The sequence below is a fragment of the Nasonia vitripennis genome, chromosome 4 (assembly GCF_009193385.2).
Source record: "Nasonia vitripennis strain AsymCx chromosome 4, Nvit_psr_1.1, whole genome shotgun sequence".
Lineage (NCBI taxonomy): Eukaryota > Metazoa > Arthropoda > Insecta > Hymenoptera > Pteromalidae > Nasonia > Nasonia vitripennis.
Window position 1 is genome coordinate 20,294,836 of NC_045760.1, and position 15,586 is coordinate 20,310,421.

The 15,586-nt window shown below is 35.0% G+C and overlaps 3 protein-coding genes across 8 annotated transcripts; 1 reads left to right on the forward strand and 2 right to left on the reverse strand.

Moving 5' to 3' along the window:
- Positions 1-36: 36 nt before the first annotated feature.
- LOC100120613 lies at positions 37-9,337 on the reverse strand. 3 transcript variants are annotated; one of them, XM_016988553.2, is made up of 5 exons: positions 9,320-9,337; positions 1,579-1,898; positions 1,359-1,500; positions 1,144-1,265; positions 37-927 (listed from the first exon to the last, which is right to left on the reverse strand). In XM_016988553.2, exons 2-5 carry the CDS (start codon positions 1,885-1,887, stop codon positions 466-468), a joined length of 1,035 nt encoding a protein of 344 aa, XP_016844042.1. In that variant the 5' UTR covers positions 1,888-1,898; positions 9,320-9,337; the 3' UTR covers positions 37-465. The 3 variants fall into 3 exon arrangements, with proteins under 3 accessions (XP_016844042.1, XP_016844041.1, XP_016844040.1); XM_016988552.3 differs by lacking the exon at positions 9,320-9,337 and adding an exon at positions 1,981-2,098; XM_016988551.2 differs by lacking the exon at positions 9,320-9,337 and having other exon boundaries at positions 1,579-2,064.
- On the reverse strand, positions 3,976-9,348 carry LOC103316787 (nardilysin-like). Of its 4 annotated transcripts, XR_004227555.1 has the most exons (13): positions 8,992-9,348; positions 8,120-8,252; positions 7,919-8,032; positions 7,577-7,772; positions 7,319-7,524; positions 7,046-7,216; positions 6,577-6,917; positions 5,990-6,499; positions 5,747-5,897; positions 5,320-5,453; positions 4,880-5,030; positions 4,631-4,769; positions 4,398-4,511 (listed from the first exon to the last, which is right to left on the reverse strand). XR_004227555.1 is itself a non-coding variant. In XM_031929581.2 (12 exons), exons 1-12 carry the CDS (start codon positions 9,264-9,266, stop codon positions 4,065-4,067), a joined length of 3,078 nt encoding a protein of 1,025 aa, XP_031785441.1. In that variant the 5' UTR covers positions 9,267-9,348; the 3' UTR covers positions 3,976-4,064. The 4 variants fall into 4 exon arrangements, 3 of the variants coding, with proteins under 3 accessions (XP_031785441.1, XP_031785442.1, XP_031785443.1); XM_031929581.2 differs by having other exon boundaries at positions 3,976-4,511; positions 4,631-5,030; XM_031929582.2 differs by lacking the exon at positions 8,992-9,348 and adding an exon at positions 8,307-8,590 and having other exon boundaries at positions 3,976-4,511; positions 4,631-5,030; positions 8,120-8,228.
- On the forward strand, positions 9,056-14,835 carry LOC100678413 (zinc finger protein 850). The gene is made up of 7 exons (XM_031929579.1): positions 9,056-9,143; positions 9,335-9,559; positions 10,052-10,684; positions 10,770-11,607; positions 11,681-12,174; positions 12,269-12,931; positions 13,010-14,835. Exons 2-7 carry the CDS (start codon positions 9,383-9,385, stop codon positions 14,045-14,047), a joined length of 3,843 nt encoding a protein of 1,280 aa, XP_031785439.1. The 5' UTR covers positions 9,056-9,143; positions 9,335-9,382; the 3' UTR covers positions 14,048-14,835.
- The last annotated feature ends 751 nt before the right edge of the window (positions 14,836-15,586 follow it).

Here is a 15,586-nt window from a genome sequence, read left to right on the forward strand (position 1 = left end):
CTTGGAGGCAAGTGAGGCTTTAAAATACAGACAGAGTACGATGATCGGATATACTTTTTATATTGAAATGTTTGTATACTCCTACAAAATATTTCTTTGTATCTTGTTGTCATTATTATACATAGCAAACGGCATTTTAAAAATAGGTATAAAACTTTTTTTAAACTAATATCGAAGCAGTGATAATAGCTTTGTTGAACCTTACTTAATATTATGAAGTTAAAAAAAATTTAAGTTATTGTAACTTATACGATGAGACGATTCTCAAAGTGAACGAAATATAAAAATATCTTTAAAAACACTGTTTAATGAAATCCGGCTCTGTACCGGCCATATAATTAAGTTTAACGAATCATTCTACTGAAAGAAATTTGGAATTTTAATTTTTTTTTTACTTTGGAATTACAAAATGCAAAAAAGTGAGCGGGCCTCCGACTGGCCCGCTCACTTTAAAACAGCTCCAATTTACAATATCTGGTAATACCCTAAATCGCTGTGTACTGTGTCCAGAACATTGCATCCAGGCATCAAAATCTTCTCAGGAGTTTCATCCTCGTCGTTATCGTCTTCACTAGTGAGATAGTGATAAGGTCTAACCCATTCCTTCAAATCTATACCCGTGTCCAAGTTCTTAAAAGTCGTTTCCAATTCTGGACGTGTTATGAGAATCGCTCCTTTCTTTATGTGTTTCTTCAAAAATTTCCAGATCTCGATGTGCTTTTCTTCAGAAACGTAAAATTCAAAGGCGTTGTTGCAGATAATAACGTCGGCAATCTTGAGAACGTCTTCAGCATCTTCTATCTTCTTGTGCAGAATTTCTATACGATCATCCATCTTGTATTTACTCACAATCTCTTTTTGCAGATTGCAGAGTTCTTCGTTCATTTCGACTCCGATGATGCGCTCTGCATCTGTCAGAAGGTAAGCCTAAAACATTGAATTCATTTGTCAAAAGCAGACAAAAATATTTTTATTTTAAATAATTCATTTTATCTCACGTTTTTCTTTTTTAAAGATAAATTTGGAATGTATAGGTACTTGGAATTTTATCACAGTTAATTATCACAATTGTTTTTTCAGGATCTCTGCATCAAAGATATCCTTGGTTTTTAGTTACAATATACCTTAGTATACGACACTTACCCCGTACAGTACTGCTCCTAATCTAGAACCTATGTCGAGCACCACTTTGTCAACGAGTACAGGAAGACGGTTGTTAAATATATGATAAATCGCTTCCTTTGACATGGAATGAGATATAAATACTGAAACATAAGAAAAAAAAAATTAATTTACCAAATAAGATGTGCATCATAAGCTCAAATTAATTTCTCATGTGCTGGGCTACTTGAACTCACTCAGAGGCTCTGTATTTTTGGATCCGCAGTCTTTGCAATAATTTCTTTGCATTTTGCCATCTTCAACCAGTTCATCGATGTCCTCCTCTGTGTACAAAAAGTCATCCACATGCACTGTCAGATCGGCAAGGCAATCTGCATTCTGAAAATGAATCATCTCGTATGTAAAACTAATCTCAAGACGTTAAATGGATGCATAGCATTTAAAAACAACAAATACCTCTCCATAAGTAGGTGCTTGCACATTTTCTGATGGCAATATGCCATTCAAGGGAACTCTTTTCTTTATGTCTTCGGATATAGTATTCAATGCTGTCACAGGATCATCAAGCAGTCCATCGCACTTCTGTCCATTCATATGCTCTAGGATACAGTCACTCTCGTCGGCGTCGTCACGACCAACCGTCATTAACTCTTCAAATATAAATTCGGCAAAATCAGGCTTATTTATGGGGTTCAATGAGTTGAGCAATGCTGTGAACTGTTCTTTTGCTTCTTGTAGGCTAATTGATGGATTCTTAGACGTCATGTTTGTTTAGTCTTATTATTTATAAGCAGAAAAACAAAACGAATTAGTACTTGATGCGCGAAAAATGCGATTCCAATTATAATACTTAAATACTTATGTGTTTATCTGAACTATTCGACAGTTCAGATCATCTGCATGTGTGTCTTAACCACGTGCGGGATAACTGAGAAGTGAGAATAGGGAACTAACCTAAGTTGACTAACCAAACCTTATACCGGCGGTAAATAAGTCGCACATATAACATGTAGTCCAGTAAAATTAGCTTTGAAATCGAAATGCGATAAAAATGGCTGCATTTTGGTTATTAGGTAAATCGAGGTCGAAAAAGACGATTCTGAAATTTGCAGCTTCCTAGGTCAACGCGCATCTGGTGCAGGGCTTGTACGCGTCGCGCCTCCTCCTTCTACATTTAGGTAATTTCTTTTTTATTTATTATCTCGGAACTTTGCACTCATCGAAATCGAGTAAAAAATCGATTCCAATGCAAAATTGAACGCTCTTTCGACTGGTGCAGGTCATTTTACTGTACGTTAAGCCGTTTTCGAGATATAAGCAAAATTAATTTTTGCACACTGTTTTCGCATAGAACCCGTTGACCTAGGAAGCTGCAAATTTCAGAATCGTCTTTTTCGACCTCGATTTACCTAATAACCAAAATGCAGCCATTTCTATCGCATTTCAAAGCTAATTTTACTGGACTAATGAAGGGACTAGGGAACACTGTGTGCGAGCTTTCGAAAGCGAGAGAGAGAGAGAGAGAGAGAGAGAGAGAGAGAGAGAGCGCGCTTCCGCGCACAAAGCGCACATCAAACATTATTATATTTTTACCCCAAGGTCCTAGGTGCAGCCGTTTTCTCAAAAGTAGGTACTTATGTACATCGCAAAGGGACCCGTCCGTATACGGACGATTTCCTAATATAATTCCTCGTTTGCTATATATATATATATATATATATATATATATATATATATATATATATATATATATATATATATATATATATATATATATATATATATATATATATATATATATATATATATATATATATATATATATATATATATATATATATATATATATATATATATATATATATATATATATATAAAAGTTGACTATATCGATATGCTCGAGGGCACTACTTATAATAAATATATTAACAAAATGACGAAAAAATGTTGTATTCCTACATGTAACGTTGAAAGTGATCAACCAGAAGGCCGGTATTACAATAACCGTTTATTGGGAGTTTAAACTTGGTTCGCGCGCCTGAAGGTTAATAAAGATGGCGGCCAGAAAGTCTCGAAATACACAGGGCTCTTATAGAGCTTCATTAAAAAAATGTAGAAATATAAACTTTTACAGGATAAAAAATCTTGTCAGTGTCCTTACACACTCCGTGTGAATAGGGTGAAGCTACACCGTTATCAAAAAACATGATGGAAGGCCAGAACGTTATAAATTCTGGCATGATTAACATGTGTGGTGCTCCGTAAAAGCTCCAGAAAAAATTTAGCTGTATTCGTTAGTTTGACAAACAAGCTCTTCGAAATCTAAGCCTTATTTGGTCACAGGGATATTGTTATTAAAAATGAAAACGATAAAAATGACGTAGAAGTAGTAGTTGAAAAAAGGACTGTTCGTACTCTTGCTCAGATACTAAAAATAAATTTTTTTAAATTAAATTTATAGTAAATATCGTTCCTTTGCTGAGTACTGAGTAAAAACTCAATGACAGAGTTTTTGCATTTTGGAATTACAGTCCTTGAGGAACGAATTAGTGCAGCATGCAGACTCTTTTTTTTAGTAAGTTTTCTGTATTCAGTACAAAAATACATTTCGCCCTAGATAATAGTCAACTCTAGAAGTTGATTTAATGAGTTCACATACAATTTACAATAATTGTTATTTAAATATTGACTAAAAATACTGAACTTCCATATACCACCAATGTAAGCAGAGACTTTGTCGACGCCATGTTTTCTAATTCCCGAAGCTGCCGCTAGTATCGCATTGAAACGTTAAACTTCCAATTTAAAAAAAATAAAGAAAATAAAATGAAATAAATAAATAATCGCAGTGCAGGGTATTAAAGACATATTTTATTATATAAATAAATGTGTATACGTTCATTTTTTTACAAAATTTATTCCTATAGAATTTAATTGAAAAATCAAGCATTTCCCACTACTTGGACACTTAATTCTTTAAAATTTCCAACATTCATAAGAATGTTATTGATCCACCGATGAAATTCGCGGATCGTCAAGCTTTTGATCATCAAAATTAGTTCTCTTCGTTGATCAAAAATTGGGCTCCCAGTGGTAATAGCAAACCAGTTTCTCTCAACCTCATCCCTGAGATTAACGTCTTCGCACATCTTCATTTTTACAAAATCTTCTATTCTAGCATCGAATTCATTTTTGGACATTTGCTTCAACAAGCCGAAGAAACTTCTTACGAAGAGATCAATTCGTTCATCGATGTGTTCAGTTGTAAATTTAAATGATGGACTGTAGATTGTTATGTTAAAGCCTGTCGGGGTTGTAAAACTGGATAGGCTGTAGCCTAGTTGTTCTGTAGTTCGCAGTTGATGAAACAAAGGTTCTTGTAAGAGCATCTGGAATATATAATTCGATTAAAAATAATATTTGTAGTAAAATCATTCAACTTAATTTGTACGAACAGAAAAAAGGAAGATTATTATTTTTTCGATGATGACGAAAAAAATTTATATACCTGCAAAAATTCCTTGAAAATTGGTAAATCCAGTACAGATGAGTAGCTGGCGTTAGTATTGTAATGATTCATCACGACGGAACTCACGTCTGAGACATTAAAATTTTTCACTTTGCAGAATTTCCGATCTATCTGTAATCTTCGATAACTGTTATTAGTCAAATTCCGTGATTCATTCGTAAACAACGAACAGAATCTCAGAGGCTCTACTGCTTCTTTAATAATCGCAATAGCGTCTTTTTTACTGACATTTCCTTGCACGAGGCATTGCGCTTTAAAGGGGTTCGTTAAATTTCTTGCAAAGTCAATAAATTGATTAAATTTGATGCCGATCAAAGCAGCGTGTTTTTCCGATGACGTCCAACTGTATGATGACTCCAAAATCGACAACGAGATTTCACTAAAAGATTGTTTGTCGTTGGTAAATTAAATGCATTATATATTCTAAATTCTATTTTTCTATTTAAAAAAATATCATTTATAGCACAGTGTGGCTAAAATCCGCTGTTAAGTAACGCCTATCTGTGACTAAAGTAGTCCTTTTTTGCACCTTGTTTATCACACGGACTTTAGCAGTCTGTGCTATAAAATTTTATACGATAGTCTTGACTTAAATGGTTGAAAAAAAAGAACCATTTAAGTCACACGTATCGTAATGTACTAATTATTTGGATTAATATTTTGTATACGTAGCCAAAGATCCAGGATCGTACAAAACGCTGGAGTAGTAGGTCAGTAATTCAGATTTCACCAGATCGAAGACATCCTTTTTTACCAATATCACAAAATCGGCTATAAATTTTACTAAAATGTTTAGCAAACGCTTTTTTGCAATACAGGTCAATAACAAAATAAAGCATTAGAAAAGTTAAAATAAAAACCGGTATATAGTATTGGGAGTTTAAAGTTGCAATACGCCCTCTATATATAGATATAGATATACTTGCAATGCATAACTAGCGACTTTGTCGCCGCCATTTTTCTGACCGCGAATTAACTTTATACCCCGAATAATCGTCGTAAGATTAATATATATATATATATATATATATATATATATATATATATATATATATATATATATATATATATATATATATATATAATCATAATTACAGGCACTTTTTGGCTGAATCCATTCGCCTTTATCAAGATTCCATCGCTGTTTGCCGCAACGTTAAACGCCAAACCAGCTATTTTTGCGTTGAATAGATCCTCCAAAAGTAACTCGTGTAATAAAATTTCAAGCAAACGCAACATCACGCAGCTAATATGAAAAAAGGGACTGTTATGCAACGAAGTCGGAAAATAAATAAGATTGGATAATTTTTAAAATTTATACCTATATAATTTGCTTACGTTTGGACAGAATTGACATGACGCTGAGTCGCCAAACGAACATACGCGTAAGATTGTGGAAGACCGAAAGTCAAGTTTGCTTTGTACCATATTTCGGCGTTCTCTTTATCAGTTTCAATTTTAACGGGTGATTCTGTAAGTTGAACCGGTTGATCGATCATTCGAGGATCGGTCACGAAAAATGGATTAGGTCCTGCAGGCAAGAAAAATTCAGGAAACGGTTCGATTTTCTCTAATCTTCCAATCCAATCATCCGTCATTTTTTCGCTCAAATACCTAATTTTGTACCAAGGCTCCATCTCGTTGAGCTCATCATCGCTCAACGTTTTATTGCCCAAAACAAGGATAAAGACGTTGTTCGGAGTCAAATTGTCCAGGAATGTTTGTATCTCTCGATCATCAAACTCGAAGTATAACTCATTCCCAGTTAGGTAATCGGTTGCGGGATAAGACTGCATGTTACGACACAAAGATTGAACGTTTGAAGCTGCATTGATTTCATCGGCAAACCTGAAAATATAAATGCCTACTAATTATGATGACGATAAGTTGCAGATATATGTTATATATTTGTGTGTAATATATACTCGAATTTGCACTCGGCGATCGACCGAAGTTCCTCGAAAATTCTTCTCCGCAAATCCTGAGGCACTCGTCGCATCATATTAACATAAGAGAACACGGCCTCTAGTATTTTTTTCGTACATGGACCATTCTGGTCGCGATGAGGAAGCACCAGATTTACTGTAAGAACAGTGAAGAGCGAGTTTTGTTCGTGATTTACGCTCAGTCGATCGCACATTTTTTTCTCGCGAAAATAGTGGCTTAGAGAGCCTCTAGCCTCGAGGTTCATTAGATGGCAAATGTAATGAATTGGTTTACTCCTGTACAAATGGTTTGACGGTGGCAATATCCATTTTAACTCTATCTATAAATATGAATAATATGTTATTACATATTCGTGTCTTGTCGTGTCCCTCCCTAAAAATATAATATGGCACATGTCATATTATTTAAAAAATTTTCGATCGTTTTTCCTGCTGAACATAATCGCACCTCTTGGCAGTTGGTAACAGATTTCACCGTATACAATTTTCGGAATTTCAGGGGATTAAACGAGTTGAAGCCGGTGAATTTTGAAAAATCGTAAGGCGATAGATGATTCATTGGAAGACGAGAGAAACAATCTTTTACGTATTTTTCCAACGTATCCAACGACAAAGTGGCCTGAAAACAAGAGATTTTGCTTTATATATAGTTATAACGATTGCACATTTTATATATCAAGATAAATTTAAATTTTGAAGGTTTATGATTCTGAAATATTACTTGAACAGCTAATGTCATCCTGTTTGCACTGTAATGTCTCCTTTTAAAAGTGATTAATTCGGAATACAACTCTTCTCCGCTAACATTGTCGCGCAAAGTTACAAGATTGCCAGAAGCGAATTTTGACGCTGGATGATTGTCTTTGGGCAAGATGCGAAATAGTTGTCTAAGTCGGTCGTAGTCTGAAGCTGAATCCACGTGAAATTCTGGAAAAATATTAGGTATAAATGAGCATAATTATAATATACATATTATTACCATTATCGACGGATTCTCGCTCTCGTAAAATCGTTTCTTTTCTCAGCGATGGGTTTATGAACAAATTTGCAAAACGATCCATTGCTGGTTGCAGATGATCAGGATGTATTTGAAAAATGTATTTTGTTCTCTCGTAGCCGGTATCGGCAAGTAACGAACCGCCTCTATCTTTAATGAACTTAGCATATTCATTTTCCTAAAATAATAACAATTAAACGATTTTTGGTTCTAATTTCTTCACTTTTTTTAATTCTACACAAATAAGTACATTTTGTTGTGGCTTGGTTACGCTTTTATTTAATAGATTCGTTATAACTATATAATTATAAATGATCATCGTACTTCTGGATATTTTTCCGATCCCATTGTAATGACGTGTTCGAGAAAATGAGCCAAACCTTGTACAGTTGGTGGATCGCTAAAACTTCCAACGTTAACAGTTAAACCGCAAGCGGCCTGTAACGTATATATTATATCTACTTATTTTTATTATTATTATGACTAAGTGATTTTTTTGACATTCAACAATATTTTTGTAAATACCATTTTCCCTACAAAATCGTATTTTGTATCTCGTTTGTCTCCATTAGTTCCTTTAGCTACGAAATCTGAGATTAACAATGCCGTTAAACCGTTCTCCAAATCGATAACTCTACAAATCGTGCAGTAGAAGATCCTTGGATATTAATAAAAAAAAAAACAATCTGATCAAATTCATCATATTATTTACCTGTACTCCTTTCTATCGCATCTCGACTTTACAGGTAAATTTAGATACATCACTTTCATGTCACTACTATTTTTCACGCGATTATTTTCCATTTTATTATTATTTTTTATAACATTAAAATTATTTAAATAAATGATATTAGTAATTATACACCACAAAATTATAATAAGTCAAGTTATTGACTTTCTAAACCACTTGCTAAAACGTATCGTAAAGCACTAATACATTTATACGAATGATGTAGTTGTGCAATAATCGATCTAAATATTTATTTTTAAACTCGAGGCTTGTTGCGCTTGTTGTCTCGGTCAATATAGTCGTACTGTATGTATGTGTGTGTGCGTGTGTGTGCGCGTGTGTGTGTGTATATATATATATATATATATATATATATATATATATATACACGCGCGCGCGCGCACACGTTTTATATGCAAACGTTTTATTTTGATAACAATTTTAGCGTTACAGTTTTCGTATTGAAACATTCGTATTTTGACTTCTACAAAATAAATAACGACTAAAGATATAATTAAATTTAATTAATTGAGACCTTCCATTCATCAAATCTTCAGATTTGATGTAATTCATCAGAAGCTTAGCACCGATTGTCGTATTTAATTAAATCCATAATAGCAAAGCTGATCTACAGTGCATGTAAGTTTAAAATAGTTTGTATACTTGCCTGAGATGCACTTCTATATTTTCAAATTCTCGCGCCGAATCGCCATGATAGCTCGTCACAAAACTTTCATAAAATACCGCACAGCTGACGGCAGTCCACAACAATAGGTACGAGGAGTGAGGACCTGCATTTCCAGTTCCACAACAATATATGTAAGCTGTTCCTCCACCGCAGTTCTCTCTCTCTCTCTCTCTCGCTCTCTCTCTCTCTCTCTCTCTCTCTCTCTCTCTCTCTCTCTCTCTCTCTCTCTCTCTCTCTCTCTCTCCACAGTCCATACGCACACGCCCAAAACTGCACTATCCAAAATACACTACATAAGTATAATCACAATCATAATCATCAGGCCAGAAATCAAGAGCCGCAGTTGCTGCTGCAGACTGCCAAACAAAACATGGACGCCGTCGAGGTAAATACGTCGGAGGCGCAGCAGCCGGACGACGTAGACATGCCGGCCCAGCTCGAAATCTGCCGTGTCTGCCTCCTCGGCAACCACTTGATGCGCGGACTCTTCCACCAGGACGTCGTACCGAATCTCTCGGAGAAGGCCATGAGCTTCGCCAACGTTAAGGTTAGGATGACACTTTCTAGGTTATGGATTTGCTGATTCTATACGATTTTCCCTTGTTTTCGAACGAATTTTCAGTTTTGGAAGTGAGCACCGAGTGATACAAGTTGTTCGGGGTGACGAGGTTTTATTTTTACTGGGTTGTGACTGTTGTGGAGGTATTAGGCTGCAGTTTTGACCTCTGGAATTTTGTTATTGCTCAATTGGTTTTTAACTGGCTTATGGCCATGACAATTCAATTTGTTAATTTGTTGTAATCCTTATATCAGCAGCAGCTGATGTTTCCGAGTTTTATCAGAAATTATTAACAAAAGTTTTTTAGTGTTTACTTACACTTTTTTAACACTCGTATACCTGTTGAACAAGCTTTATGCTGTGTCTATATATATGGCACATACTTTCAGACTAGTAGTGTAGAATCTTGAAAATTCCAAAGCCATAAGTTTTATTTTGAAAGCATAGCAGTATTACTTAGATAATATCGAAATTTTACAGATAATGCCTGGAGATGGACTGCCCTCACACATTTGCTATGATTGTACGGACAAGCTTGATTCAGCCTACAAATTTAAGCTGCAGGTTGAGCAGGCTGACAGCATGTTGCGGGAGAGATTGGATTCACTGAATATGAAGGAAGAACTCTTCTTCAGTGATGTAGACGTGAACTTGCCATCTCATAGAACTGATATGGGAGGGATAACGGAAGAAAGTTTGCTTCTGAAGGATCACATGGATTTGCTAAATGTTCAAAAAATAACCCATCACGAGGATATCTGTCAGAGTCAAGATATAAAAGGGGAAGACCTGGAAGAACACAAAGATCATCAACAGTTACTTGAAAATGAGCAACACATGCAGCTTCAAAGTGATGAAGAAATGCATAGGATCCACAATGAACAGCAGATTGAGAGTCAAGTCAGTGAAGCTATACAGCACGTGTCGGAGGAACACCACAATCAATCATTTGAAACACAAGAACTTCAAGAAATGATGTTCAAAGAAATTAGTCATCAGGAGGAAATGCAAGAAGCATTAAACCATGCGCAGCAAATGACAATGCACGAACATAATTATGTAGCAGAAGTACAGTCTTGTGAAGTTCCGAACAAGGATGAATCAACCATCGAGGTAATTGAAATTTGTTGTCAATCAATGCATACTATTAGATTATATTTGTAATTTTTCTACGTTTTTTTTATTTCATGTATTTTAGGTATTTGAACTAAACGATAAGGAACATGCAGAAAACAATGTAATGAATGAAAGTATCCAAATTCATGAAGTGCCAGAAGAGTCTTCTCCAGTAGAAGGAACTCGAAGAAGTAAACGTAAGATAAATCAAAGGAAATTACAAGTCGACAGAGATTCAGATGAAGACAACTACTTTGAAAATCTTAATCTAAGTTCTAGATTAAAAAAGGTTCAGTCTGAAAAGTTAGATAAGGTTTACTTTGTGTGTTATCTATGTGACAGACAATTTATGTCAAAGGATGTTTTGAAGGAGCATATGTATTCTCATGAGGAGATAAAAAAGACTCTGTCCATGTCGAAAAAGCAGACAGAAAAACTGCCAAAGACACCAGAAAAGCAAAATACTGAAACCGCAAGCCCGACGTCGTCGAAAACACCGTCCAGTGGTAAACAACCAAATACCTGCCCTCATTGCGGAAAGGAATATCTTTATGTTATTTCGTTTAATAAACATTTGAAGCAGCACGAAAGAGAAAAAGGAAAGGAGATGAAGGAAGAGCCTATGCCATTAGAAATTTCCTTTAAAGAAGACGAGAAATCTTTGGATTTCGATGGCTATGCAGATAATGAAGCAATTGGTTCAGAAAGTGAAGAAGAAATTGCTGTTAAACGGGAAGAGGAAGTTTCGATAAAAACAGAATCAATGAAGAATGGCTTGGTCAAATGTAACATTTGTGAAGAAGAGTTTGACACAATTGATGGACTTAAAAATCACCGTTCGCTACACGTTGTTGAAGGAATTCTCACTGAGCCAGCTCTACAGGATGATACTGAAAATACTGAAAAAGTTGAAGCATTAGGTAAATGATTCATTCGTGTTTATTCTTTTAATAAAGTCTTTAAAGACAATCATTTTTTTTTTGTTTTTTCTAGATGTGAGCAACAATTTATGTGATAATGAAGAGCAAAATGATTCCAAGGTTGAAGAATGCAGAAATTTGAGCTGCCCGCACTGTTCAGCTGTTTTTATTCATAGGAAAGCTTTGGCTCATCACATAGACACCCATAATAGCAACAAGTACGTCTGTAAGCTTTGTCATCAGAGCTTTATGCGTAAGGATCATCTACGCCGTCATGCCGAAGCACATGGCAACAGATTGAAAAGTTACAGGTGCACCCAGTGTAACAAGAGTTTTGGTAACGAACTGACTTTGAGAAATCATCTAATAGCCACGAATCATAAGACGATAATGCATGGACAAGAATACGATCCGAACAAGAGAATCAAAAGGGTGGCTGCTAAAGCTGCGCAGAAAATTATCGACCAGATTAAGACTGATTTGAATTCAGACGAATTCGAGGAGGATAAAGATGATAATACTGAGGATCATAAAGAGGAATTGGACCCTCCTGCAGAAGAAGAGATCGTAAGTCCTGGAACATTAATTATATTGGCAAACAAACTATTTTTTTAAACTTTAAGCTGAATAGTTTGTTTAATTTTTAATATTTCTATTCCAGGAAAGCACATTATCAGCAAAGAAACAGCAGCGAAACTCTAAAGCTCTGTTCTGTGCGACATGCAATCAGAAGTGCACCTCAAAACAAGCTCTCATGAAACATATGGAACAGCACATTAAAACCGAGAGTACAGTAAAGCAAGAAAAAGGAAACAAGCCAGAGGAATCGCGTGAACACGATGTTAACGATGAAGAAAACGAGGAGGATGACGACGACTTCGAAGGTGGTCTCGACTGGCCGATAGACACTCATGAATGTCCCACCTGTAAGAAATGCTACAGTACCAAGAAATCTCTTCTCCGGCATCAGCTGCTGCATGAGGAACCGAACTTTGAGTGTGACATCTGCAATGTCAAGTTTTATAGAAAGGATAAACTTAAAGCACATTATGATAAGTGCTCGGAAAAAAATCCGGATCAGGTGCGAAAGTGCAACATTTGCGGGGATACTTTTGAAAATAATGATATTTTGAAAGAACACAGAGCTAAACACGTAATGGAAGGAATATTGACGGAAGAAGATCTGCGAGAAATCGAACCGAGGCCAGAAGATAGAAATGCAGAGAAGACAACGCGGAAAAGAAGGACGGACATCGTTGGACTTGAGTGCACTGAATGTAACAAGCGATACACCTCCAGAAAAGGATTGCTTAGGCATCTACAGGTCAGTAAAATTTTTGTCTTTGCTTGTAATATGCAATTTTATCCATACATTTTATTACAACAAAACTGATTGGTACAGGTACATGAAGGTAAAAAATATCTGTGCGATATTTGTCCCAAGAAATTTTATAGGCGAGAGCATTTGAAGATTCATGTCGCGAAACACAACATGGTCAAACCATACAAATGTCCACGATGCACCAAACGCTTCATTAAGGAAGAACAGCTGAACAACCATATAACCAAGCACGATAAAACGTTAAACAAAAAGGCGAAAACAGATTCCTCCGACACCTCCAAGAGATTCTTGTGCGAAATCTGTTCGAAGAAATTTACACAATCCACTACTTTGATAGCGCACTTGCGTGCCCATAATGGTATCAAACCTTACGTATGTGAGGTCTGTTCTCGGCCATTTACGACGAACGCGTATCTTAAGATGCACATGAGAACGCACACGCAAGAGAGGCCCTATATCTGCCAGTACTGTTCGAGGGCGTTCGCGCGAGCTGACACTTTAGCTAACCATTTGACGTCGCACACGGGCGAAGCCAAGTACCACTGTAAGTATTGTTCGAAGCACTTCAGACGATTGAAATCGTTGAAGGAGCATGTATTCATTCATACTGGTCAGCGTCCGTATGCCTGTCCTACTTGCGACAGGCGGTTTAACAATAACGGCAGCAGGTACGCACACAGTAAGCGCTGCAAGCAAAACGTCATGCAGGCCGGCAACGCGGAAATCACTGTGCATAACATCAATGTTGAACCACAAGAAATGCAAGAGATGCAGACTATTCAGGAGCTGCAGGAACATCAAGTCGAGCAGGATGATCAAGAACAACAGCTGCAGCTGCAACAAGAACAACATGAGCAGTTGCAGCAGAGTCAATTACAGCCCCAGAGGATACATCAAGCCACTATTAGTCAGGCGCAGATTATCAAGGGCCAAAATATCAAGACTATCACCATAACAAGACCAGATGGTGGATTAACTCAGCAGCATGTATTGGGACAAGAGATTCTTATGCCGCTGATATTGCCGCTTACGGTAACGCTCACCGATGTAGGCGAAGAGGTGATTCTACCAGAGGGCACTAAAATTTTTACAACGTAAATCATTCAAAAAAAAAAATTGTGGTTGTTGGTGATGGTCTGTGATGAACTGTGCGATGTCTGCGTCGTGAACCAGGAATTGAGCAGTGTCTTGTATTCATTTTAGATTTATCAAAGAATCTAATTTATTTTTAAATGATCAATACTAACTCATGAATCATGTACTAGAATTAATAACATTTAACAACAGGACACATGCTTACGATCTGGAGACTTTTAAGATAATTGTATAGTAGTGATATCGGATCAGTGTATTATGAGTGTGTAATATAGGCGACTTATTTTTTTTACGATGCGTGAATACGATTAAGTAAGGTACCCATACGCAAAGAATTTTCTTCCATTTTTCCTTCTATTTATTTTATTTTATAGAACTTTTCACAAAAAATATATTTCATATTTTTTAGAATTGGTTAGAAAACTAAAATTATGAATATTGATTTTAAATCTGAAAATTTAAAAAGCTTCAGAAATAGTTATAACCTATTATAAAAGTTATTGTTTAATTGTTTCAATTGTTTAGTTTAGGGTACCAAGAATAAATGAAAAGTTTTTTATAGCATTGTGACACTAGAGATGTATTGAAATATTTTCAAAATCTTTGCTATCAAGTACTAATGATTTATAAGAATGAAATTTTTCCTTTAACGTTAATTAATTAAAATCTGTATTACGATTACTATTTTATTTTGTTAAATATTATAAATTGAACTTTGTTATACTCTTTATTTGGTGCTAAGCTACGTTAAACGCTAGCTTCTGAAAAAGCAAAAATTGATTTTTGTAAAAGAACGAAAGCAATGTTTGTTATGAATAGACTTTAGCAAACTATAGTCATTTATAAAAACGTTTTTAGTTGAAATTTTTAAAATAATTGTGCAAACAAAATTTGGACATATAGTCTTTACATTTTTAGAAGTATTTTTTAGGATTTTTTTTTATTTTGTAGCTGAATTTGCTCGAAGTAAAATATTAAGTCTATTTTCTTTGATTGTATTTCATTAAATTTTATGCATAGTCTTTAGAAAGATATAAACTTGCGAATTTAAGTTAAAATACGTAAACATTTTTATAAAAAAGTAAAATTTCTATTATAACTTTTATGTAAATATCCGTTGACATTTTGTATAGAAAAGTAATGTAGGCATATATAAGTCATCTTATTGTTATAGACCAAACCAACATTTTATAATTGTATTAATGTAAATTATTCGCTTTTGCAAATTTTAATATCACAAAGCACTAAACGTCTCATCTTTATATAACGTGTAAGCAACTATGAATTAAAATATACAGTTGTCATATTTTTCCAAAGTTGATTTAAACTATATAATCAATGATGATGACTCTTGAAACTATTTGAACCGCGAGCGTTAAAATTTGTAAGAAAATTTATTTATTATTTGTATAGAGTAAGGAAACTTTGTAACTGTTGCGTATTTACGTAATAATGACACACATAGTTTAAATTTGAAATAAAGTAAATTTACTAAAAATTTGTACTCTACTTTTTATCACGGTTCATTAGAAAAATAATAAG

Excerpts from the sequence above, each read along its gene's own strand:
- LOC100120613 (XM_016988553.2), bottom strand. The coding sequence starts at position 1,887 with ATGACGTCTAAGAATCCATCAATTAGCCTACAAGAAGCAAAAGAACAG. Across the intron at positions 1,266-1,358 it reads CAAAAATACAGAGCCTCTGA|TATTTATATCTCATTCCATG; the intron begins GTGAGTTCAAGT and ends CTTATGTTTCAG. Across the intron at positions 928-1,143 it reads TAGGAGCAGTACTGTACGGG|GCTTACCTTCTGACAGATGC; the intron begins GTAAGTGTCGTA and ends TCAATGTTTTAG.
- LOC103316787 (XM_031929581.2), bottom strand. The coding sequence starts at position 9,266 with ATGGACTGTGGAGAGAGAGAGAGAGAGAGAGAGAGAGAGAGAGAGAGA. Across the intron at positions 7,773-7,918 it reads GATCGGAAAAATATCCAGAA|GAAAATGAATATGCTAAGTT; the intron begins GTACGATGATCA and ends TTATTATTTTAG. Across the intron at positions 5,898-5,989 it reads CATGTCAATTCTGTCCAAAC|CTGCGTGATGTTGCGTTTGC; the intron begins GTAAGCAAATTA and ends TTTTCATATTAG.
- LOC100678413 (XM_031929579.1), top strand. The coding sequence starts at position 9,383 with ATGGACGCCGTCGAGGTAAATACGTCGGAGGCGCAGCAGCCGGACGAC. Across the intron at positions 12,175-12,268 it reads CTCCTGCAGAAGAAGAGATC|GAAAGCACATTATCAGCAAA; the intron begins GTAAGTCCTGGA and ends TTTCTATTCCAG. Across the intron at positions 12,932-13,009 it reads GATTGCTTAGGCATCTACAG|GTACATGAAGGTAAAAAATA; the intron begins GTCAGTAAAATT and ends TGATTGGTACAG.